Source organism: Bidens hawaiensis, unplaced genomic scaffold (genome assembly GCF_021521415.1).
Source record: "Bidens hawaiensis isolate Kalapana, Puna unplaced genomic scaffold, B.hawaiensis_p1.1 tig00014370_1, whole genome shotgun sequence".
NCBI classification, from domain to species: Eukaryota; Viridiplantae; Streptophyta; class Magnoliopsida; order Asterales; family Asteraceae; genus Bidens; species Bidens hawaiensis.
In genome coordinates this window covers 160,042-180,874 of record NW_027492243.1, presented here as the reverse complement: position 1 = coordinate 180,874, position 20,833 = coordinate 160,042, and the positions used below count along the sequence as shown (strand labels likewise).

The 20,833-nt window shown below is 37.4% G+C and overlaps 1 protein-coding gene across 1 annotated transcript; it reads left to right on the top strand.

Moving 5' to 3' along the window:
* Positions 1–547: 547 nt before the first annotated feature.
* LOC143546518 (uncharacterized) lies at positions 548–1,654 on the top strand. Its single transcript, XM_077038176.1, has 2 exons — positions 548–686; positions 1,188–1,654. Exons 1-2 carry the CDS (start codon positions 548–550, stop codon positions 1,652–1,654), a joined length of 606 nt encoding a protein of 201 aa, XP_076894291.1.
* The last annotated feature ends 19,179 nt before the right edge of the window (positions 1,655–20,833 follow it).

Here is a 20,833-nt window from a genome sequence, read left to right as displayed (position 1 = left end):
TAACCCGATTGAATATGTGAAGGTGAAACAATTGAATATGTGAATCTGATTACAAAGGTTTGATAGTTACCTTGAATATTGATGAATTTCAATGTAATAGGTAGATAGTGATTGCTAGGGTTAGCACATGTGAATTGGGATGAAAAAAATTATAAATATGATAGGCATCGCAAGTTTGATTTTGAAATTGAATTATAGTAATTAAAAATAATTAAGAAATGTCATGTGGCACTTTGAAGAAATTTGGTAAAAAAATAAAAGGAGAATTTGATGAAAAACCCACTTGTCATGTGCGACTTTGATGATTCCTTGTTCATTAAAATAAAAGGAAAGATATTGAGTTTTGAATTTAAAATAATTAAAAAATAATAGTTATTGCCATGTGCAACTTTGAAGACTCCTTGCTAATTATAAAAAAAGGAAGGTTTCTTGAAAACACACTTTTTTATTTGTAATTTGTAATCATTATTTAGATAAATTTGTAATCGTATTCATCGACGATATACTTATTTATTCTAAATCGGAAGAAGATCATAATATTCATCTCATGATCTTACTTGAATTCTGGCGACATAAAGTAGAATTTCTAGGTCATGTTATTAACGCAAATGGAATTCAAGTAGACCCTGCAAAGATTAAAGCAATAGCTAAATGGGAGATTCCTAGATCGCCAACCGAGGTCCGAAGTTTCTTAGGTTTGGCTGGATATTATAGAAGATTTATCAAAAATTTCTCCCGTATAGCAGTTCCCTTAACTTCATTAACTCGAATGAATATAAAGTATGAACGGGGAATTAAGCAACAAGAAACATTTGATTTACTTAAACAAAAGCTTACAAACGCACCTATACTGGCTTTGCCAGAAGGTACATAAGATTTTGTTGTATTTAGCGACGCATCTCATTCAAGTTTAGGTTGCGTACTAATGCAAGGAAAGAAAGTAATAGCTTATGCTTCTCGTCAACTGAAAGTATACGAAAAGAATTATACGACTCACGATCTAGAGTTGGGTGCCATAATTTTTGCCTTGAAATTACGGAGACACTATATCTATGGAGTTAAGTTTATCATATACACTGATCATAAGAGTTTAAAATACATATTTGATCAGAAAGAACTTAACATGCATCAAAAAATATGGATGGAAACTTTAAATGATTATGATTGCGAAATCATTTATCATGAAGGAAAAGAAAATGTGGTAGCTAACGCATTGAGTCGAAAGGAACATGAAAAGCCCGAAAGAGTTCGAACCTTGAGATTAGAACTACAGATCGACCTCATGGAACAAATCAAGAAGGCTCAGAAACAAGCAATTAAGGATAATCAAATCTCCAAAGAAAAGCGTAACGACACCATTGACTCTTTAGTAAAAGGAGATGAAGATATACTCAGACTTGGAAACCGAATCTGGGTACCAATTGTTGATGAACTGGGAGAAAGGATCATGAATGAAGCTCATAGGTCTAAGTATATGATGCATCCCGGTAGTGATAAGATGCATCAAAATCTTAAGCCAAACTACTGGTGGAATGGAATGAAAAGAGATATTGCTCTGTATGTAGCTAAATCTTTAACTTGTTTACAAGTCAAGGCAGAGCATCAGAAACCTTCAGGTTTACTTCAACAACCTGAACTTCCTGTATGGAAATGAGAAATCATAACAATGGATTTCATTACGGAACTCCCTAAGACCACCCGACAGCATAATGCTATCTGGGTCATCATCGATAGGTTAACTAAATCTGCACATTTCTTACATATCAATGAATCTTACTCTATGAATAGATTGGCACGAATATACGTAAACAATATCGTAACATTACATGGTGTGCCATTATCTATCATACCTGATCGAGATAGTAGATTTACGTCTCATTTTTTTATTAGTCCAACAAGCGTTAGGAACTCAGTTAAATCTTAGCACTGCTTATCATCCTCAAACTGATGGGCAGAGTGAAAGAACAATTCAAACGCTTGAAGATATGCTCCGGGCTTGTGTGATTGATATAGGAGGAAGTTGGGATGATCACCTTCCTCTGATGGATTATCTTGTAACAATAGTTATCACACGAGTATTCAGGCTACACCATTTGAAGCATTGTGTGGACGAAAATGTAGAACGCCTATATGCTGGTCTAAACTAGAGATAAACAAATGTCTGGACCTGAGATAGTCCAAGAAACAACAGATAAAGTATTACAAATTCGTTAACGACTTAAGACGGCAAGAGATCGACAAAAGAATTATGCAGATGTACGCCGTAAGCCGTTGGAATTCCAAGTAGGCGATAAAGTATTATTAAAGGTATCACCATGGAAGGGTGTCGTACGATTCGGTAAGAAAGGAAAGTTAAGTCCTCGTTTTGTGGGACCATTTGAGGTACTAGAACGAATTGGTACCGTGGCTTATCGCTTACTTTTGCCAGAAGAGATGAAATGAATACATGATGTATTTCATGTCTCTAACTTACGTAAATGTCTGGCTGACGAAACTTTAGCCCTGCCTTTAAAGGATGTCGAAATCAACGAAAATCTTTAATTTGTAGAACAGCCCCTACAAATTGAAGAGTTCCAAATTAAAAAGCCTAAACTACGAAAGCTAAAGTTAGTCAAGGTAAGATGAAACTCCCGAAGAGGACCAGAGTTTACTTGGTGGGGAATATTTATTTTGGACCAAAAATATTCACGATATAAGTAATTGGAATAATAAGATAAAAAATTGGTCTAAATTTGACAAATATATAAAGATGAAGGACCAAAAATATTCATTTCAAGGTGGGGAATATTTATTTTTGACTAAAAATGTCAACTTTAAAAGTTGAGCGTTTAAAAATATTCACAAGACAAGTAATGGGAAAAATGAGATAAGGAAAATAAAGATATCTCATGTTAAAGAAATAAGGAAATTCCATCCCACATGGAAAGATGGAAGAAAATGGAAGCATTCTACATGGGTATAAATAAGGAAGATAACTTTCATATCACATGAAAACAAGAAAAGAAATGCAAGCTCTTTATGAGGAAGCAAGTTTCCATAGAAATATTTTAATGTGGCTAACCAAAGTATGATCAAGAAGTGGCAAGTTATCAAAGTATTTTTGGAAAATGTAAGTATGATCAAGAAGTGGCAAATTATCAAAGTATTTTTGGAAAATGGAAGTATAATCAAGAAGTGGCAAGTTATCAAAGACGAGAGACTAAAAACAAAATTTTGAATTCTGGAACCCATCGCGCTACGCGATGGTGTATGATGACGCATCAGACACGTGTCGCGACCGGGGGACACGTGGCAGACGCTAGGGCTGAGTTAGCAGCCACGTGTCATTCGCCTGACATCGCACTACGCGATGCCCTAAGTGAAGGGGCCATCGTGCTATGCGATGGTGCCCAATTTCAGCTATAAAAGGGAGGGGTACGACACATTCCGATTTCACACCCAACTCACACAATTTTACACACACTTAGTCTCGTGAAGCATGAAGGTCTCGTGGAACATGCCAAGCTCCGAAGCTCTGACAGTTTAAAGCTCTAGTACGCGATATATAGTAAAAGTGCCGCTCGATCAGTCTTAGATAACTAACTCTGAATACCCACGTGAGAGGTAGGGGTTCTGATTAAGTTATTATTTTTATATAATATGGCTTAGACCATAGTCAGGGGTATAGCCCAAACCTTGATCATAATTATGTTTATAAAAGCTTTATACATGCAAAGGATATAGTTGAAATAATGTTTCTTCATGATTAAGAAACATAAGCTTTTACATACAATAAGATATAGTCAGAAATAGTTTCTTCACAATTAAGAAACATTATATGCAAGAGATATAGTTTTCTTCACAACTAAGAAACGTAAGATTTTACATACCAGGGTTATAGTCATTTAATGTTTCTTCTTGAAGAAGAAACCTATCAGTAGATGTTTCTTCATGAAGAAGAAACTCAGTACATGATTTGTAAATAAATGAAAAGACTACGGGTCTAAATATTTTATTCAAATAAATGATCAGTCAAGGTTTAAAGCTATCAAAACCGGACTAAAGGTCTGTAGCTGGATCAAGAGACGATCCGGGTATTTATACAAACTTATTTTATTATAGATCAATCATCATTCATTCGCAAAGGTTATCAAATGAAATCACCACATCATTCAAAAAAGATAATCATAATCACAGGTGAATACGTTAAGCCTTTTCAGTCAGATAAACGGGTTGTTTATCTAAACAGTCAGTCAAATGTTTGTATGAGATTACACGATCTCTAAATTTTAAGGGATTACGTGATCCATAAGTCACAAGGTAGAGAATAAAAGCAACTCAGACCGAGTACACATGTGTCTGGATCCAAACATAACTGCCGCAGGCTAAACAGTTATAACGAAAGTTCTCCAACGGGCATTAGCTCTTGGAGAACCATAATTGTGTGTGTATGGTAGTGGCACAAGATCCCAGAAATAAGAGACGTTTCTGCTGAGATTGTTCCAAATCTATCCTGTCAGTCAAAGGTTTTCAGAGTCAACGATTCACCAGCATATCGCTGACTTATTTTCCCCCTCATTACAGGAAAGCATGTATAGCACAAATAGCAAGGAATAAGAGCCACTCTTTTAGATAGATGCTCGCAGATAGAGATGGCTCAGGATTCAATAAATAAAATATTGTAAACAAGAATAAACAAAGGTTTATAAATCAAATACTTGGATATTTATTATCCGAGAGGTTTCCAAATAAATTAATATTTATTATAATCAAAAGACTTCCGCTAATAACCCGCAACTCTGATATATTTACAAAATAGGTACCAACTACGGGTGTCACACCTAGGCCCTAAGTCGGGGTGTGACATTTTCCATCGATAAGTAAGAGTGCTGCCCGAGTGAAGCCTAGGCATTCTCTATAAACAAGCCATACAAGGTAGGGGTTATGCCCGATTATTTTATTATAAATGGATTAGACCCTAGTCAAGGATATAGCCCATATCTTGATTATATAATAATTGAAATATAGATTTCATAAGAAGAGGTTATAGATGAAATATTATTTCTTTATTTTATATAAAGATTTTTATAAATGTTTCTTATGAAAGAAGAAACTCAATATATACGTTTCTTCATGAAGAAGAAACGTAGCATATAAATGATGAATAAATGAAGGGCTAGAGGTCCTTATGTTTTATTAAATAAATGAATATCAAGGTAAAGGTTATGCAAACAGACTAAATGTCTGAAGCTAGATCGTTGATCTAGTACTTATAAAACGTTATTCTTGTACTATAGATCCGAGGTAACAAGAAAGTACAAATCAGTGAGAAACACTGAACAAGAACAAAGGTGAATACATCAAAACTCTTTATAACTTTATAAACAAGTCTTTAAATGTTTACATGAGATTACGTATCCCTAAAACATTATAAACAAAGGTAATTGCTGGCCCTCAGGCTATCGTATACGTTTGTCTGGATCCTTTCATATGTGGGTAGACGGCGGGCACACCGCACCACGCCTGTTATGCCTCCGCCACGTTGGGCCGGACCTACGATGTTCTAGTGGGGATAATCTTGTGTATATAGGTAGTGGCTATGATCTCGAGTGCTGCGGTGTTCGCTGAGTGGTTTTGAGTCGAGCTGAATGTTTATAATAGTAATTCAGAATTTCAGAACTTGATTATTTTCTAAGCCACGTTGGGCCGAGGCCTACGATGTCTCGAGGGGATAATTAAGTATCAAATTATTTTGTGTCAACGTATTTACCAGCATGTATTGCTGACGTATTTTATAAACTGTTTTACAGGTAATGAAGAATAGGTGTTTGGAGATGATGGATAGCTATTAGACGATCTGATGGCTCAGTTGATGTTTTATTATAAAAAATCATGTAAATTATGGTTTCTTAACTTCAAACATTTTTGTACCGACAATCGGGTGTTTAACTCCTGTCTTTTGAATATAATAATATTTTAATCAAGTCTTCCGCTTTACCACCTTAAACTCTGATATATTTACAAAAAAGGTATCAACTTGTGCTCACACGCCTAGGCCCTAGATTGGGGTGTGATAATACGATATACGGGTGCCGCTACGTTTTTTTTTTGGTTTTTTTATATTCTAAGTATGTAATTTAACGAATTTAATTTTAGGTTTACTTCTGGTATTGTAACCAATGTAGCCAATACCGACAAAATTGGCATTGACTTGCTACAACGCCAAAGTTTCATTGATCGAATACGCACGCTACATCACTAGTTTAAAACAAAATCTACAAGTAGATGCTATTCCAGCTGATTTTATACAGTAATGGTCTTTTTTTTTTCAGCTGACGAGTCAAATTTAATTTTAAATATGATTGTTGGGACCAGGATTCTTGATCCTTGAGGATCGGCTATTTTTAGCAACTGTTTTTGGGACTAAGGATTCTCTGTGGATCAAGGATCCTCAACAGTCGACTTCAGTTATATTCTAATCAATTTTTGCAGGTAAAACATGTGCTAACTGAAATCCCTATTCTTGCGGATGAGATATTTTACCTAGTCTTCCCTTCTCATCCAAGCTCTTAAACGGTCAAGTTGAAAAAGTAAAGCAAACGTGGCTGGATTTATAGGAATTAGTTAGTAGACATTATAATTTTTTGTATATATATACATTGAACCATGGCTGATCACATACAACAGATAGAGCATCTAGAGCTCTTAGCAAAAACACTTGTAATCACAATCAGCCTTGATTCCACCTATTGTAATTCTTTTGAGCTCAATATAATTGGTAGTGATAGTTTTCACTACTCGAGGTTTTTATGCCGGCGGGATGCTAGTTACCAAGGGCTTTTCCTCGTATAAATCTTGTTGTCCAACCTTTACAATTACTACTTTGATTATTTTGTTCATACAAGCACCAATCCTCACATACGAATTTGGTTACGTGATCCTTAGACCTATTTTTGATCAAAACAATTTGGCGCCTACCATGGGGCATTTGGTGCTTTAATCACGAAAAATCCTTACCTTTATTCAAGCCCTATCACTCATTAAATGGCCTCTCAAGGAAAAGCTATTCCCACAACCGCTGCTTCGAGTGTCCCGGCTCAAGCGACTTTGCCACCGCTACCTGGCTCTACGAAGCCACAAAAGCCTATAACTGTTGCTCAGAAGAAGGAGACTGTTGTTTTCTCCGGACCAAAATCCACTACTGTCTCTCAAACGGTAACTGCTAACAATGATGTTTTTGTTTTGTGTTCACAGATGAAGAACTATATGGAGCAGCAGAATAAGGCCAACCAGAGGATCCTCCACGAGATTGAGGAAATCAAGAGGACCAAGAAGACCGCTGAAGACGCAAATCCCATCATGCCGAAAATGCTTGATTTCAGCACTCCAAATTTCCCGGGTCAAAGGTGTTCAACATCCGCTTATCCTCAGCAGGGATCCTCTGACCTCTTCCAGAAGAGATCATCTATCCTTCAACAAGGATCATCCAGTCAACACTTGAGATCCTCCAACTACTATTCACAAGGATCCTTGGCCTTCCAATCTGGACCCTCAGATTTCCGTCAAGGATCTTCCACCCATCAACTTCAAGGATCCTCAATCTTTCAACCAAGATCCTTGGGTTTCCAAACAGAATCCATCATCCATCAGCATCCAGAATCCTACTATCCTTATGGAAAGGAACCTCTGAAGGAACCACGATCCAGGCCATCAAAGGTCCATGAAGGCGACTTCATACCTATGCAAACCTCCGCTCCTGTTGGACCAACTCTTGATGCTGAGATAGTGTACCCCGGACGTAGCCATGGAGCGAGATCTTTTGATCACGCAAGAGGTAACACTTATGATAATTTATCTTTTGGCACTAATCATGGTGGTATGCATGATACCAAGATCAATCAAACCATAGCCCATGAGCTACAAAAGCTCAAGGATATGATATCAAGTGTACCAGGAGTCATCAAACCCATTCCCCAAGTACCAGCAGGAAGCCATAACATATCCAGGTTCGCTCCACCAATTTGTGATGCTGAGATACCAAAGCGCTTCACTGCACCCCCAATATGAAGTTATATGATGGATCCACGGATCCTGAGGAACATGTGGCCTTATACCGTGAGAGAATGGAAATTAATCTAATCCCAGATTGAAATAAGCTTGCTTGTGTAAGGGCTTTGGCTCAACTCTCACTGGATCTGCCCTTAAATGGCTGCTAAGTCTTCCTCCTTATTCTATTACTTCTTTTTCTCATTTGATCAATTTGTTCAATAGTCAGTTTTCATGTAGTAGATCCTTTAAAAAATTAACTAGTGATTTATATAGAGTTGTCCAACCTCGTGGGGAACCCCTTAGACAGTTCCTTACTAGGTTTGGAAGAGAGGCCTTGGAAATTCCAAATCTGGACATCCCAACAGCTATTGAGGCGAGGCATTCAAAATGGGATTACAAAAGGACTCTCCATTTTACCAAGATCTTGTTATAACCCCTTGCAGGAACTTAGATGAAGTCCGAAACAGAGCTTTAAGATTCATCAGGTTCGAGGAGGATCAAAGAATACAAGATCAACTTAATACTTCGGCAAAGAGTGAAACTCAAGACAAGAAACAAGAAACAAGAAACCTACTTCAGGAATAACAACTCCAAACCATACTTCAAACCAAATGGCCAAAAGATTAATGTTGTGGAGGAAGAAGAGGATGATGAAGATTACCCAAGGATATCCGATTACTGCTTCTCTATAGATATGGGAGGAGTAATGCTTGCTGTTAGGAACTTAGGTGACAGAGCAAGATGACCAAGAAAGAATGAGAAGGCACCACCACCCAAAGACAAATCCAAGCGGTGTGCGTTTCACGAAGACTTTGGCCATGTGACGGAAGACTGCATAGCCTTGAGAAAGGAGATAAGCTACCTCCTCGGCAAGGGTTATCTCAAGGAATTGTTTGGAAGAAAAAAGTCTAGGACCCAGGATCCTGAACCAGTCCCGGAGAAGGCTGCTCCACCTCCCCCAGATGATCAAGTTATCAACATGATCTTTGGAGGATCTGATATATGCAGAACTTCATATCAGCTGCAAAGAAGTACGCCAAAGAGTGCTAACTGGAGAATGGTGAAAGGCCGATCAGGACCTATACAACAGCCGAGCAAAAAGTTATCTCCTTCGATGAGGATGATCAAGTCAATGCCCAGGATTCTCATCATGACGGTTTAGTCATTATTTATTTATAACCATTATGTTCACAAGATACTCATTGATGGAAGAAGTTCAGTTAACATCATCCAATTGGAAGTACTCAGAAGGATGAATATCCCAAAGTTGGAAATTGTCCCACGATCCTCAGTTCTTGTAATATTCAGTGGGGAAATGAAGAATACATTGGGGGACATCAAACTACCCATATATATAGAGGGAGTAAATTCTATTCAACAATTTTGTGTTATCGATTCCTTGTCTTGTTGCAATGCTATTCTTGGCAGACCTTGGATACACGAAATAAAGGCGGTTCCCTCTACCTACCACCAATGTGTAAAGCTGCTTTAAGTTCAGTCCTGGTAAAGGATCACGAAGGTAACCAATACCCTATTTACTATGTAAGTAAAAGTCTCCTTGATGCCGAGTCCAGGTACTCTCACATAGAAAAACTTATTCTTGCTCTAATTATGGCTTCAACTAAGTTAAGACATTATTTTGAAACTCATACTATCATTGTAAAAACTAATTACCCTAAAAAGAATGTCCTTAGAAAACCAGAAATGTAAGGTAGAATGGCTAAATGGGCTGTAAAATTGAGTGCATATGATATTCAATATGAGCCTAGAAACGCAATCAAGTCGCATGTCCTAGCAGACTTTGTGGCTGATTTCAGTAGTGACATAGAAGAACAAGCAAATCTTGAAGTCCAACAGCTTGAAGAAACCAAGGATCCTTGGAAACTCTTCACTGATAGAGCCTCAAACGTTAAAGGAACAGGATTAGGAATACTACTAAAATCGCCACAGGGGGACATATTACCCCATTCGATAGCTTGTGAATTCCAGGCCACTAACAACGAGGCAGAATATGAGGCACTCATCGCAGGTACACAACTAGCCAAAGGTATGAGAATCAGGTATCTTCAAATTTTTGTAGATTCATTATTAATTGCTAATCACTTTAATGGCTCATATGTAGTCAAAGGTGAAAAATTAATTAAATATTTAGATATAGTAAAGGAGCTTGCAGGATCCTTCGATTATTTTAACATTAAGCAGGTACCAAGAGAAGAAAATGTTGTGGCCGATGCCTTAGCAAACCTAGCTTCAGCTTTGAAGCTCCCAGAGAACATAAAAATTCCTATCATCCATGTTCTATCCCCTGCAATTGAGGAATGAAAAGCAATGGAAATAGATGGGAATCTACACATGGATCCTGAGGATCATTCTCTTGATTATTCATACTGGATCCTTCCAATAATGAAGTATATCCAAGATGGAGAAATCCCAAAAGAAGAGAACCCCAAAGCTTTTAAAGCCAAGGTATCTCAATATACTATTCTACATAATATGCTATATAAGAAATCCCTTGCAGGCCCATATTTAAGGTGCATCGAAGGATCCGAGATCTGAGAAGCGCTGAAGTATTTCCATGAAGGAGATTGTGACAACCATACAAGGGGCAGAGCATTATTCTCCAGAATTCTAAGAACCGGATACTTCTGGCCTACTATGAAGAAGGATGCTATGGAGTACTCCGGGAAGTGCGATGCTTGTCAGAGGCATGGAAACATTCTACATCAACCGGCAGAACCCTTATATCCCATCGTCTCTTCGTGGCCATTCATGAAATGGGGAATGGATATAGTGGGCAAGCTTCCTACAGCTCCAGGGGAAAAGTCTTCATGTTAGCAATGAAAGACTATTTCTCTAAATGGATCAAAGCTGAGGCTTTCCCTCAAGTTAGGGAAAAGGAAGTTATATCCTTTATTAAACGTAACATTATTACTAGATTTGGGATCCCTTCTGAAATTATTTGTGATAATGGTTCCCAATTTATTGGGAAAAGAACTACTAACTTTTGTGACAGTTGGGGAATCAAAATGATCACTTCAACACTAGTCCATCCACAAGCAAATGGCCAAGCAGAATCAAGCAACAAAATCATCATCAACAACATGAAGAAGAAGCTTGGAGCGAAGAAGGGAAAATGGGCTGAGGAACTACCATATGTTGTAAGGCCCCGTTTCCGGTAACCCTACTTTCGTGTTGGATTTACTCATAAACACAGTTCTAAATATCAGAGTTAATTAAAAACTTTACGCGGAATATAAAACTTTCATAAAACATTACATATCAATTCATAATCATGTCTTTAAACATTCCTCTTGTCTTTCAAAATCAAAACGTAACTTATAAAACATATCGGATCTTCAGATGCCAGGCTTTAGTCTTCTGCCATGTGTCCTCCACTCAAGCCAGCTGTCTCATCCTACTCACCTGCGTGCATACTAAAAGTCAGCTACGCTGAGTGAGTTCTAGTTAATCATACACTACCATACAATACCTTGTTACATACATACGTACTTAACCTCATAACTTTCTTTCATACACACATAAGTACTCATACCTTCATTCTTACTTACATACTTTCTTTCTTACTTACATACTTTCTTTCTTACTTACATACTTTCTTTACATTCATAATCATACGTTTTAAAGAGCCTTTCGCCCTATAACCTCACAGATATTATAAGGGTCTGGTCCCTAACATCACAGATATTATAAGGGTCTGGTCCCTAACATCACAGATATTATAAGGGTCTGGTCCCTATCATCACAGATATTATGAGGGTCTGGTCCCTAACATCACAGATATTATTAGGGTCTGGTCCCTAACATCACAGATATTATTAGGGTCTGGTCCCATGTTTTCGAATATTAGTAGGGTTCGATTCCCTCTTCGTTACCATACAACCATACATCATACCTCGAGTATTATTAGGGCTCGGTACCCCTTTCGTAACCATACAACCATACAACCGTCATTTCCTTCTTTTATTAACTTTCTTACGTTCATACACATAAACATACATATCATACTTGCCATATTTATAACGTTACAACCTGACAGTACGTGCAATATCCGAAGATCGTTCACGAACCATCAAGCAATCATTCATACATATCACATATATCACCTATGGCATACACTTATCACTTTGGATAAATGTATTAACAACACATCAAGTATGCACACAGCCCCGAAAACATAACAAGGAATGGGGCTAGAAACTCACCTGGATCCTGTTACGCTCGCCGTTGATCGTAATTCCTTTCTTTAACTGGGCTCGGCTAACTGTATAATATTTACACATATCAATTAACTACTGCTACTCGTTTGTATTTCTATCTATATATGACCCACAACGAACGGGGGTCCGGGGGCAGCGCCCCTGGCAGCGGGGTTCTAGGGGCGGCAGCCCCTAGCGGGGTCCAAGGGGCAGAGCCCCTGGCTGGGGTTAAGCTGCCAGGTCAGCTTGGAAAAATTTTATTTTCGATAACTGCCTTAACACATTTTCCATTAGGTTTTTAATTTATTTTATAGACGAACTTCGCTTCAGGCGAAGTTAAACCTTAGGCGAACTTGGAAACAGCTTGGTTCTGGCTTGATTCGATCGAATAGGAACACGTTCGATCGAATAGGAACACGTTCGATCGAATACAACACGTTCGATCGAATAGGAACACGTTCGATCAAACAGGAACACGTTCGATCGAATAGGAACACGTTCGATCGAATACAACACTCATTCGATCGAATACAAAACTCATTCGATCGAATGAGTTGGAGACCATTCGGTTGCTTCCCTATTCGGTCGACTGGACTTGTTCGATCTACGCATTCGATCGAATGGACTGATTCGATCGACTGGTTCGATCGAATGAGTCTGATTCGACTCCTTCAAGCTGGGCGACGGAGAAACCCACGGGTTTTCCAGATTTTCCAGATTTTTGACCCAAAATCGAAGTTTTTGACATGGAAATGCTCGGGATTGAAAGGGCTATCGATTCCTAGTACTTTTAAACACAAAAGCTTGCATTTTGACACCAAAACAAGGCGGTTTTTGACCCGAAAACTCAAGTTACGAAAATGGGAGTTTTTTTTGCTCGATTTGAGGTCGAAAATGGTTATGAAAACGGATGATTTTCGAGAGGGACTTACCAAAAACGATTAGGAACAAGATTGTGGACTCGGATTTGTGATTTGAGAACTTTCTCTCTCTAGCTTCTCTCTCTAGAAATGAGAGTGTTTGGGTGGGTGTAAGTGAAGGAAGATGGTGAAAAATGGTGGAAGTGTCAAGAACTTTCGTTTATATACTACGGGTTTGGTTAGGCTCGGGTTGGCTTCCTACGGGTCGAGACAGGCCGAGTTCATAAAATAACTAAGCCCAAGACCCGTTCCTTACTCGACATTAAATAACTAAAACGTGAATTTACTAAACATAACTTTCTTTTATTTATCAATATAAAAATTTTAGGATGTTACATATGTGCTTTGGGCAGATAGGACAACTTCAAAGAATGCCACAGGACAGACGCCCTTCTCATTAGTCTTTGGAGCTGAGGCAGTAATCCCCACCGAAATGGTGTATCCAACAGCCAGAACAAACATCCGTGATCCTCAAATAAATGAAGAAACTCTTGCTCAATATTTAGATACTATGGAATAACTCAGATATCAAGCAAGGTTCAAAATGTCCTCCTACCAACAAAGGTTTGCTAGTGCATACAACAAGAATATCAGAATTAGAAGATTTGAAGTGGGAGATTTAGTTCTTCGAAAGGCGTTCCAAAATACAACTAACCACGCTGACGGGAAGTTAGCACCCAAATGGGAAGGTCCTTATTTGATTGAAACCGAAGCTGGAAAGGGGACATATCGTTTAATGAATATGGAAGGTGACATGCTCCCAAGGGCTTGGAATGCGATTCATCTAAAAAAGTATTTTTGTTAATCAAGATCCTGGATCCTAGTCAGTTACTTCAGTTCATTACTTGGTAAAATTTTACTTTACGTCTATATTTATATACATTATGTTAATTCTTGTTTTGTCAAATATGTTAAGTTGCAGAAATGCCGAGCAATAGGGCCCTCAAGTGGAAAAAACGGGTTGGCCAACTCTCTTCTAAGTTTAATCGGCCTTGTCGCCAGGTTTATAAGGTCTTCACCTTATCTCCCGAATTAGGGTTTCTACACCCTCGCCTGGAGCGCACGATTATCCGGGTATGATTGGAGGCAGTGGGACCAGTGCATTATATGTGACTGACAATTTCATGGCTAAAAATCATATCTTGGATCATACGAATTATATGTAGGCGTACCATATACACAAGTTAAGGTCAACGCCGGGGTTAGGCTCGTCACTGCGTACAATTGGGCCAATGCCAAGGATCGGCTCGTCGCTCGTAAATATTGGGCTTGTCCCCACGTTTTATTGGGCTTGTCCCAATGTTTTATTGGGCTTGTCCCCACGTTATATTGGGCTTGTCCCCACGTTTTATTGGGCTGGTCCCTAAGATAGTTGGATTTGAATCCAACTTTTCTAACTATTACATTTTCTTTTGATTATTTGCTCTAACAGGCAAATAATACAAGAAGAAAAATTCCAAGAATAAAGGATCCTCTATCCTAGTGACACAGGTAATAAGGCAGAAATCAAAAGAGATATATTATTATAAGCAAGAGTTGATCCGGGCTTCACCAGCAAAACTTAGACCATCCACCCGGATCAAGCTACGTCAAGTTTATCACAAGTTCATACACAAAGCAAAGAGAGAAAGGCGGTTAAGGCTTCATCCCCAAAAACAGAGGACCCCTCCACCTTTCATAATTGTCTTAAGGATCATCGATCCTGAGAATTACAACTACTATTGTTCGAATAAACCACCATCAAGAAAAACCGTTAAAACATCATAAAACATGGGCTCCGACCTTGTCTATAATATCCTTCATCGCCTATTGTCGTCACCTACTCCTTTGCCTCACCCCCGTCACCATCACCAGCATCCTTGACCTCCAGAACATCCTCTTTCTCCCTGCTCGTCCCAACATCCTCATTTCCTTTATCGTCTTAAGCATCCTCTCTCTCTTCACCAAAGCTAGCCAATTTCTTTTCCGTATTGGCCACGTTCTCATCGTACAAGGCTTTGAAGTTGGCTAGAGCCTACAAAAAGCCAATAAATTAATGAAGTGGCCAAACCATCTATACCTCTGAAAGCTGGTCAAACACATGTTGGGCACTATGGACTTTTACATCAGGATCCCTCTTTCTCTTCACACTGGCTTTGGAGCACCTCATCATGGTCTTCGGTGGTGCAAGATTCTTGGAAGGCTTGGTTGCTGATTTCTAGGCACCTACGCAAATAAATAAGAAAAAGATAAGTTTTTCTTGGCCTGCTATCTCTCTACTTGTACAATATTTATGATTAAATACATAATTCTAACTTACTTGACATGGTTTCTGAGGAGCTTGCAGTTTTGCTCGATGACTCTTCACCAACGATCTTGAAAGACCAATCAAAAAGATCCAGAGACATGAACACTTTCGCCCTCTTAACACCGTCCGAATTAGCGGCAAGATTTGCGAAGTTGGATACTGCACAAAGAGCAACAAGATTATAATTAGTCAATCATTAATAGAAGAATCACATTTGGGATAAAGTCTCTCAGGACAAAGAAGAATTGATTCTTCCAACTCTGGTCGTTGTGTGTGGTTTTGCTGATTGGAAGGGGCTGGAAAGGCGACTGTCAGATCTTATTCTAATCGACGGTTGCGATGCAGATTTCTCGGGATAAACATGACAGATGTTATACATTCACACCAATCATGTTTGGGGGCAATTGTTGGGACCAGGATTCTTGATCCTTGAGGATCAGCTATTTTTAGCAACTATTTCCGGGACTAAGGATTCTCTATGGATCAAGGATCCTCAACAGTCTAACTGAAATCCCTATTCTTGCGGATGAGATATTTTACATAGTCTTCCCTTTTCGTCCAAGCTCTTAAACGGTCAAGTTGAAAAAGTAAAGCAAACGTGGCCGGATTTATAGGAATTAGTTAGTAGACATTATAATTTTTTGTATATATATACAGTGAACCATGGCTGATCACATACAACATATAGAGCATCTAGAGCTCTTAGCAAAAACACTTGTAATCACAATCAGCCTTGATTCCACCTCTTGTAATTCTTTTGAGCTCAATATAATTGGTAGTGATAGTTTTCACTACCCGAGGTTTTTATGCCGGCGGGATGCTAGTTACCAAGGGCTTTTCCTCGTATAAATCTTGTTGTCCAACATTTACAATTACTACTTTGATTATTTTGTTCATACAAGCACCAATCCTCACATACGAATTTGGTTACGTGATCCTTAGACCGATTTTTGACCAAAACAATGATATAATTAAAATGTAATTTAAAGAAAAATTAGGTATAAATTTTCCAGACTAAAGTATGGGTCAAGTTATTCTACAAAGGGAGACAAAAATGAGAAAGATGAGAAGAATTTGTAGCAAAAAAAAACCCTAAAAAAATAATGAAACATTAATAAAAATAATCATAACTCAAATTTTAATACAAAAACAAAAAAATTTAAAAACACAAAAATTTTCTACCATCTTTCTCGTTTAAAAAAAACTCAAAAAAGACACAATGTTGAGTGAAAAAGATCATCGTGTCGGTTTTTGTTCACCATTGATGGTGTATTTTTCGTCATTGATGGTGTATTTTTTTCGTCATTTTATTTATTATTGTGTTTATGTTTATTTTCGTCATTGATGGTGTATTTTTTTCTTGGTATTTTTCGTCATTTTTTCTTGATATTGTGTTATATTACTCAACATTGTGTCATATTTTGTTCACCATTGTGTTATATTTTGCGATCTATTGTGTCTTTTTTTGGTTTATCATTGTGTTGTTTGTTCATTTTCGGCATTGTGTCTTTTTTTCTCGACATTGTATCTTTTCGTCGGTTTTTTATTTATTTATTTATTTTTGGGAACAGGAATGATAGGGAAAATATTTGATTTTTAATTTTTTTTGTTTTTTATTTATTATTAAGTTATGATTTTTTAATTATTTTATAGGGGTTTTTTGTATGGCCATAAATTCTTCTCACACTTCTTATTTTTGTCTCCCTTTACAATTTAACTTTACCTTAAAAGTATTACTATAATTTATGACCGTCATGTTGTGGCCGAGTAGCTAAATCATACCGAAAGCAGACGTGAAAACATTAAACTGCGTATACGTATTGGGCATGTTGTAACACGTTAAAATGTGAAACAACATTTTTTTTTGTTATGTTCAACAACTTATGAAATGTTATTACAATGTAGTTGGTTTCTTTTGAACATTAGTTACTAGGTTTGTACCCGCCGTGATGCGGCGATACATTAACGTGCATTCGGTTGGTGAAAGTTCGTTATAATTATGGTGGTACATTAATATGCATTTGATTGGTAGAAGTTCGTTATGATACCGACACTAAACTGAAAACATTAATCTATCAATGTAGAAAACAGTTTTGGCACCGGTATAACTTATAATATAAATAATTAACATATTAAAAAAATATATACAACTTATGATCAAAACAACGCGAATTTGGCTGGTATCGGTTAGCTTCATTATGAATCTGGCACTTTACCCAAAGTTAAAATTATCAAATGTCCAGAATACTAGCGTAACTTATTATACCAAAGAATAGCTCATTTAAAACGATGTTTATTGGTTTGGTAAAACTCGGGCGTTACAGCGGCAAGTAGACGTGAATTGGGTCGGTTCCGGTTACGTTCGTTACGACACAGAAACTAAAAACAAAACATTGGTTGGTACCTGGGCGTTACAGTGGCTAGCAGACACGAATTGGGTCGGTTTCAATTACGTTCGTTGCGATGCTGAACTAAAAATAATCAATATATTGTATGACGCATCACAATCTGGTGCTGCCACATGGACCAATGATGTTTGTTACAGTTGTAGAACAAAAAGAAACGACGGTCGGTAAAACCCGAGTATTACAGCGGAGAGCCGATTCGAATTAGGTTGTTTCGGTTACGTTTGCTACGATATTGGAACTGAAACAAAAAAGGATGATGTGTCAGAAGCTGGTGCCGCCACGTGACCAATTACGTTCTTGTGGCACCAAGCTTCTTAAATATTATATATAATAATACTTGGCGCGTTGCGCCAGGGAAAGTCAGTAAAATCCGAGCAATAATAAAGTCCAAGTGTTGTCGGTCGCAAGTGTTTAGGCGGTAAGTTAATGCGAATTCGATCGGTTCTGGTTACGTGTGTTATTATGCTGGAACTAAAACCAAAATAAAAACAAAAAATAACAAAATTTGGGATAACCAATGGGGTGACGTTGACCGGTAAAACTCAGGCGTTGATAATACCCGACCGTTATTGACCCCGGGCGGCACCGGAACTAAAACAACAAATAAAATCGACACCTCGGTCGGTTTTCGCGTTTGTTACGGTACTGGAACTAAAATAAAACAAAAAATAAAATTGGCATTCGGTCTGTTTTCGTTAACTTTGTTACGGACCGTAACTAAAACAAACCAAAAATGACCAATAAGGTGCCGCGAAGTTGCTCTATCGGGACTTTGTGACACCAAACTTATTAATTGTATTATATAATAACTAGCTGTTTACCCGTCCGGTGGACGGGAATATCAACGTAGTAATGCGACAACTACATTAGGAAACCTAATTTAAATCTGGATACCAAATCATGATTGAAGAACGCTTGAATGTAGGTTTGAGATTGCAATTGAATATCAGATCCATATATAAACCGGCAACATGGGATAATGAGTATTCTGATTACAAACTTATGAACATTAATTCATGAAGACAATTCAATACTTCACTATACTTTACGGTATTTTTCAACACATGTTAAATTGATGTCGCCCATTTGCAAATAGTTCACTATCGGCCATGCAGCATTCTAGAAACATCAGTTTGACCCATTCATTCCCTCTTTTTCCCATGGTAAACCGTTTTTCAACATGGGTAGCGAGTCTAACAATGTTTGTAGTGAGTGGACTCACCACTTCTTTCCCTGCATGATGTAGAAACCCGGTTAACCACTTCACCACAATCTCTAAAGTCCCTCTTATTAAATGTTAACTACTTAACTGGAAAAAAAATCAAGAGTATACAGGAATTTGAAAGCCGTATCTTCAATTGTTATCCTTCTGAAACATTCACCTTGACATTAAAAACACGACATGTGATAATTACCCTAAAAAGAGACGGCAGCTTTGACCTGTAAAAAGTGGTCAATTTAGGTTGGACGAGGTGACAGCTTGGACCAATAGAAAACATGTCAATTAACCTATTTAATTAAACAGATCGTGTTCGGTTACTATAAGTAATTGTTCCATCAGGAGCGATAATGTCAAATATGCTCGTTCTTCCAAAGGGTAAGAAAACAATATTTACGAAAACCAAATATGAAAGAATTGTGCACTTGAGTGATATAACATTAGTTTTGAGTCTTGAACCAAAACATCGATTGCTGCTAGATTCAGGGCTACAGTAAGTGTAATATTAACAAAACGAACTCGATGTTGGATCTCTTTCCATGATACAAAATCCCTAAGTTTTGTTTCAAATTTTGTCTGCACACTCATATCACTCCCCACTAATAACTACATGTACTGAATTGCCTTGTAGCCTTTTTTTCTTGTATTAATTCTAAGCTTTCATAGATTCACCTCAAAAATAAATTCTGACCTTTTTCACGTGGCAAGCCTGCACATCAAGATCATGCATTAAAAAATTTTATAACTTTTTGAAAAAGAGATTAACTTACAATTTAAAACTGCAAATAGTATATCCTCATTACTTAATCCAAGAGACTCTCTAACATATTCCCTCAAAACCCTTTTCGCCACATTAAATTCAGCAACATATATTTTACTGTAACCAAGGAAGTGAGAAAGGCTACTTCAGCTTTGAGCCCTTCCTGTTTTCTGTCGGTGGACTTCAGTGTCAATGCTTTGAGCTCTTCCACTTTTCTTTCATTGCACTGATAAGATTAAAAATTAGTATATATAATAACAATTAATCCGCCTTCGTATCAATTTTTAATCACATGTTCTAGTTTTACTTGATTAAATATAAATTTTTAGCAAAGCCCACCTCATCAACTTCATTTGATGACATAATGAAATGTGGGGACATCAATATACTATCACCAGTATCGAATGTTCCTCAAACCGTGCTCCGATTATGCAAGCTCTTGATTCTTAAATTAAAAATCAGTCTTACTCCATTCAGGTAGAACAATTCATGTGGTGACTTGTTATCTGTAAATTATGTCCCCAAAATACACCCAGTTTGAAGAAACTATAGACATTACAATATGCAAAATGGTGGCATTTTTTACTTTTGAGTTTAAATTCAACTTCCAAAATTCAAAAATTAATACATTATTGTTGCAACCATAACATAGAAAACTATATACTTTTAGTGATTGATATAGAGTAACAAATTGGTTATCTCTACATTAGAAATCTATGGAAGTTATTTGAAATTCGGAAGTTAAAAAGCATATTAGTTAAGCTGAATAGTTAAAATGACCAAATGGGTCCAAAGTCACCTAATTAAAGGGTAGTGCATCATTTGATTAAACAATTGAATAATTATTGAAGTAACAAAATTTCTGTAATCAAATTAGACAAAATCAATAATTTGACAAAAGGTGTATTAGGTAAACTTACCTGGCCCATACAAAAGTTTACCCATTTTGATCCTTACCAACCCACATAGTTTGCCACCTCTAATCTAAGCTAAT

What these genes read in the sequence shown, in the direction of transcription:
- LOC143546518 (XM_077038176.1), top strand. Translation starts at nt 548, where the DNA reads ATGATCTTACTTGAATTCTGGCGACATAAAGTAGAATTTCTAGGTCAT. An exon ending in ATCGCCAACCGAGGTCCGAA is followed by an intron (nt 687 to 1,187) that starts GTTTCTTAGGTT and finishes TTTATCATGAAG; the next exon opens with GAAAAGAAAATGTGGTAGCT.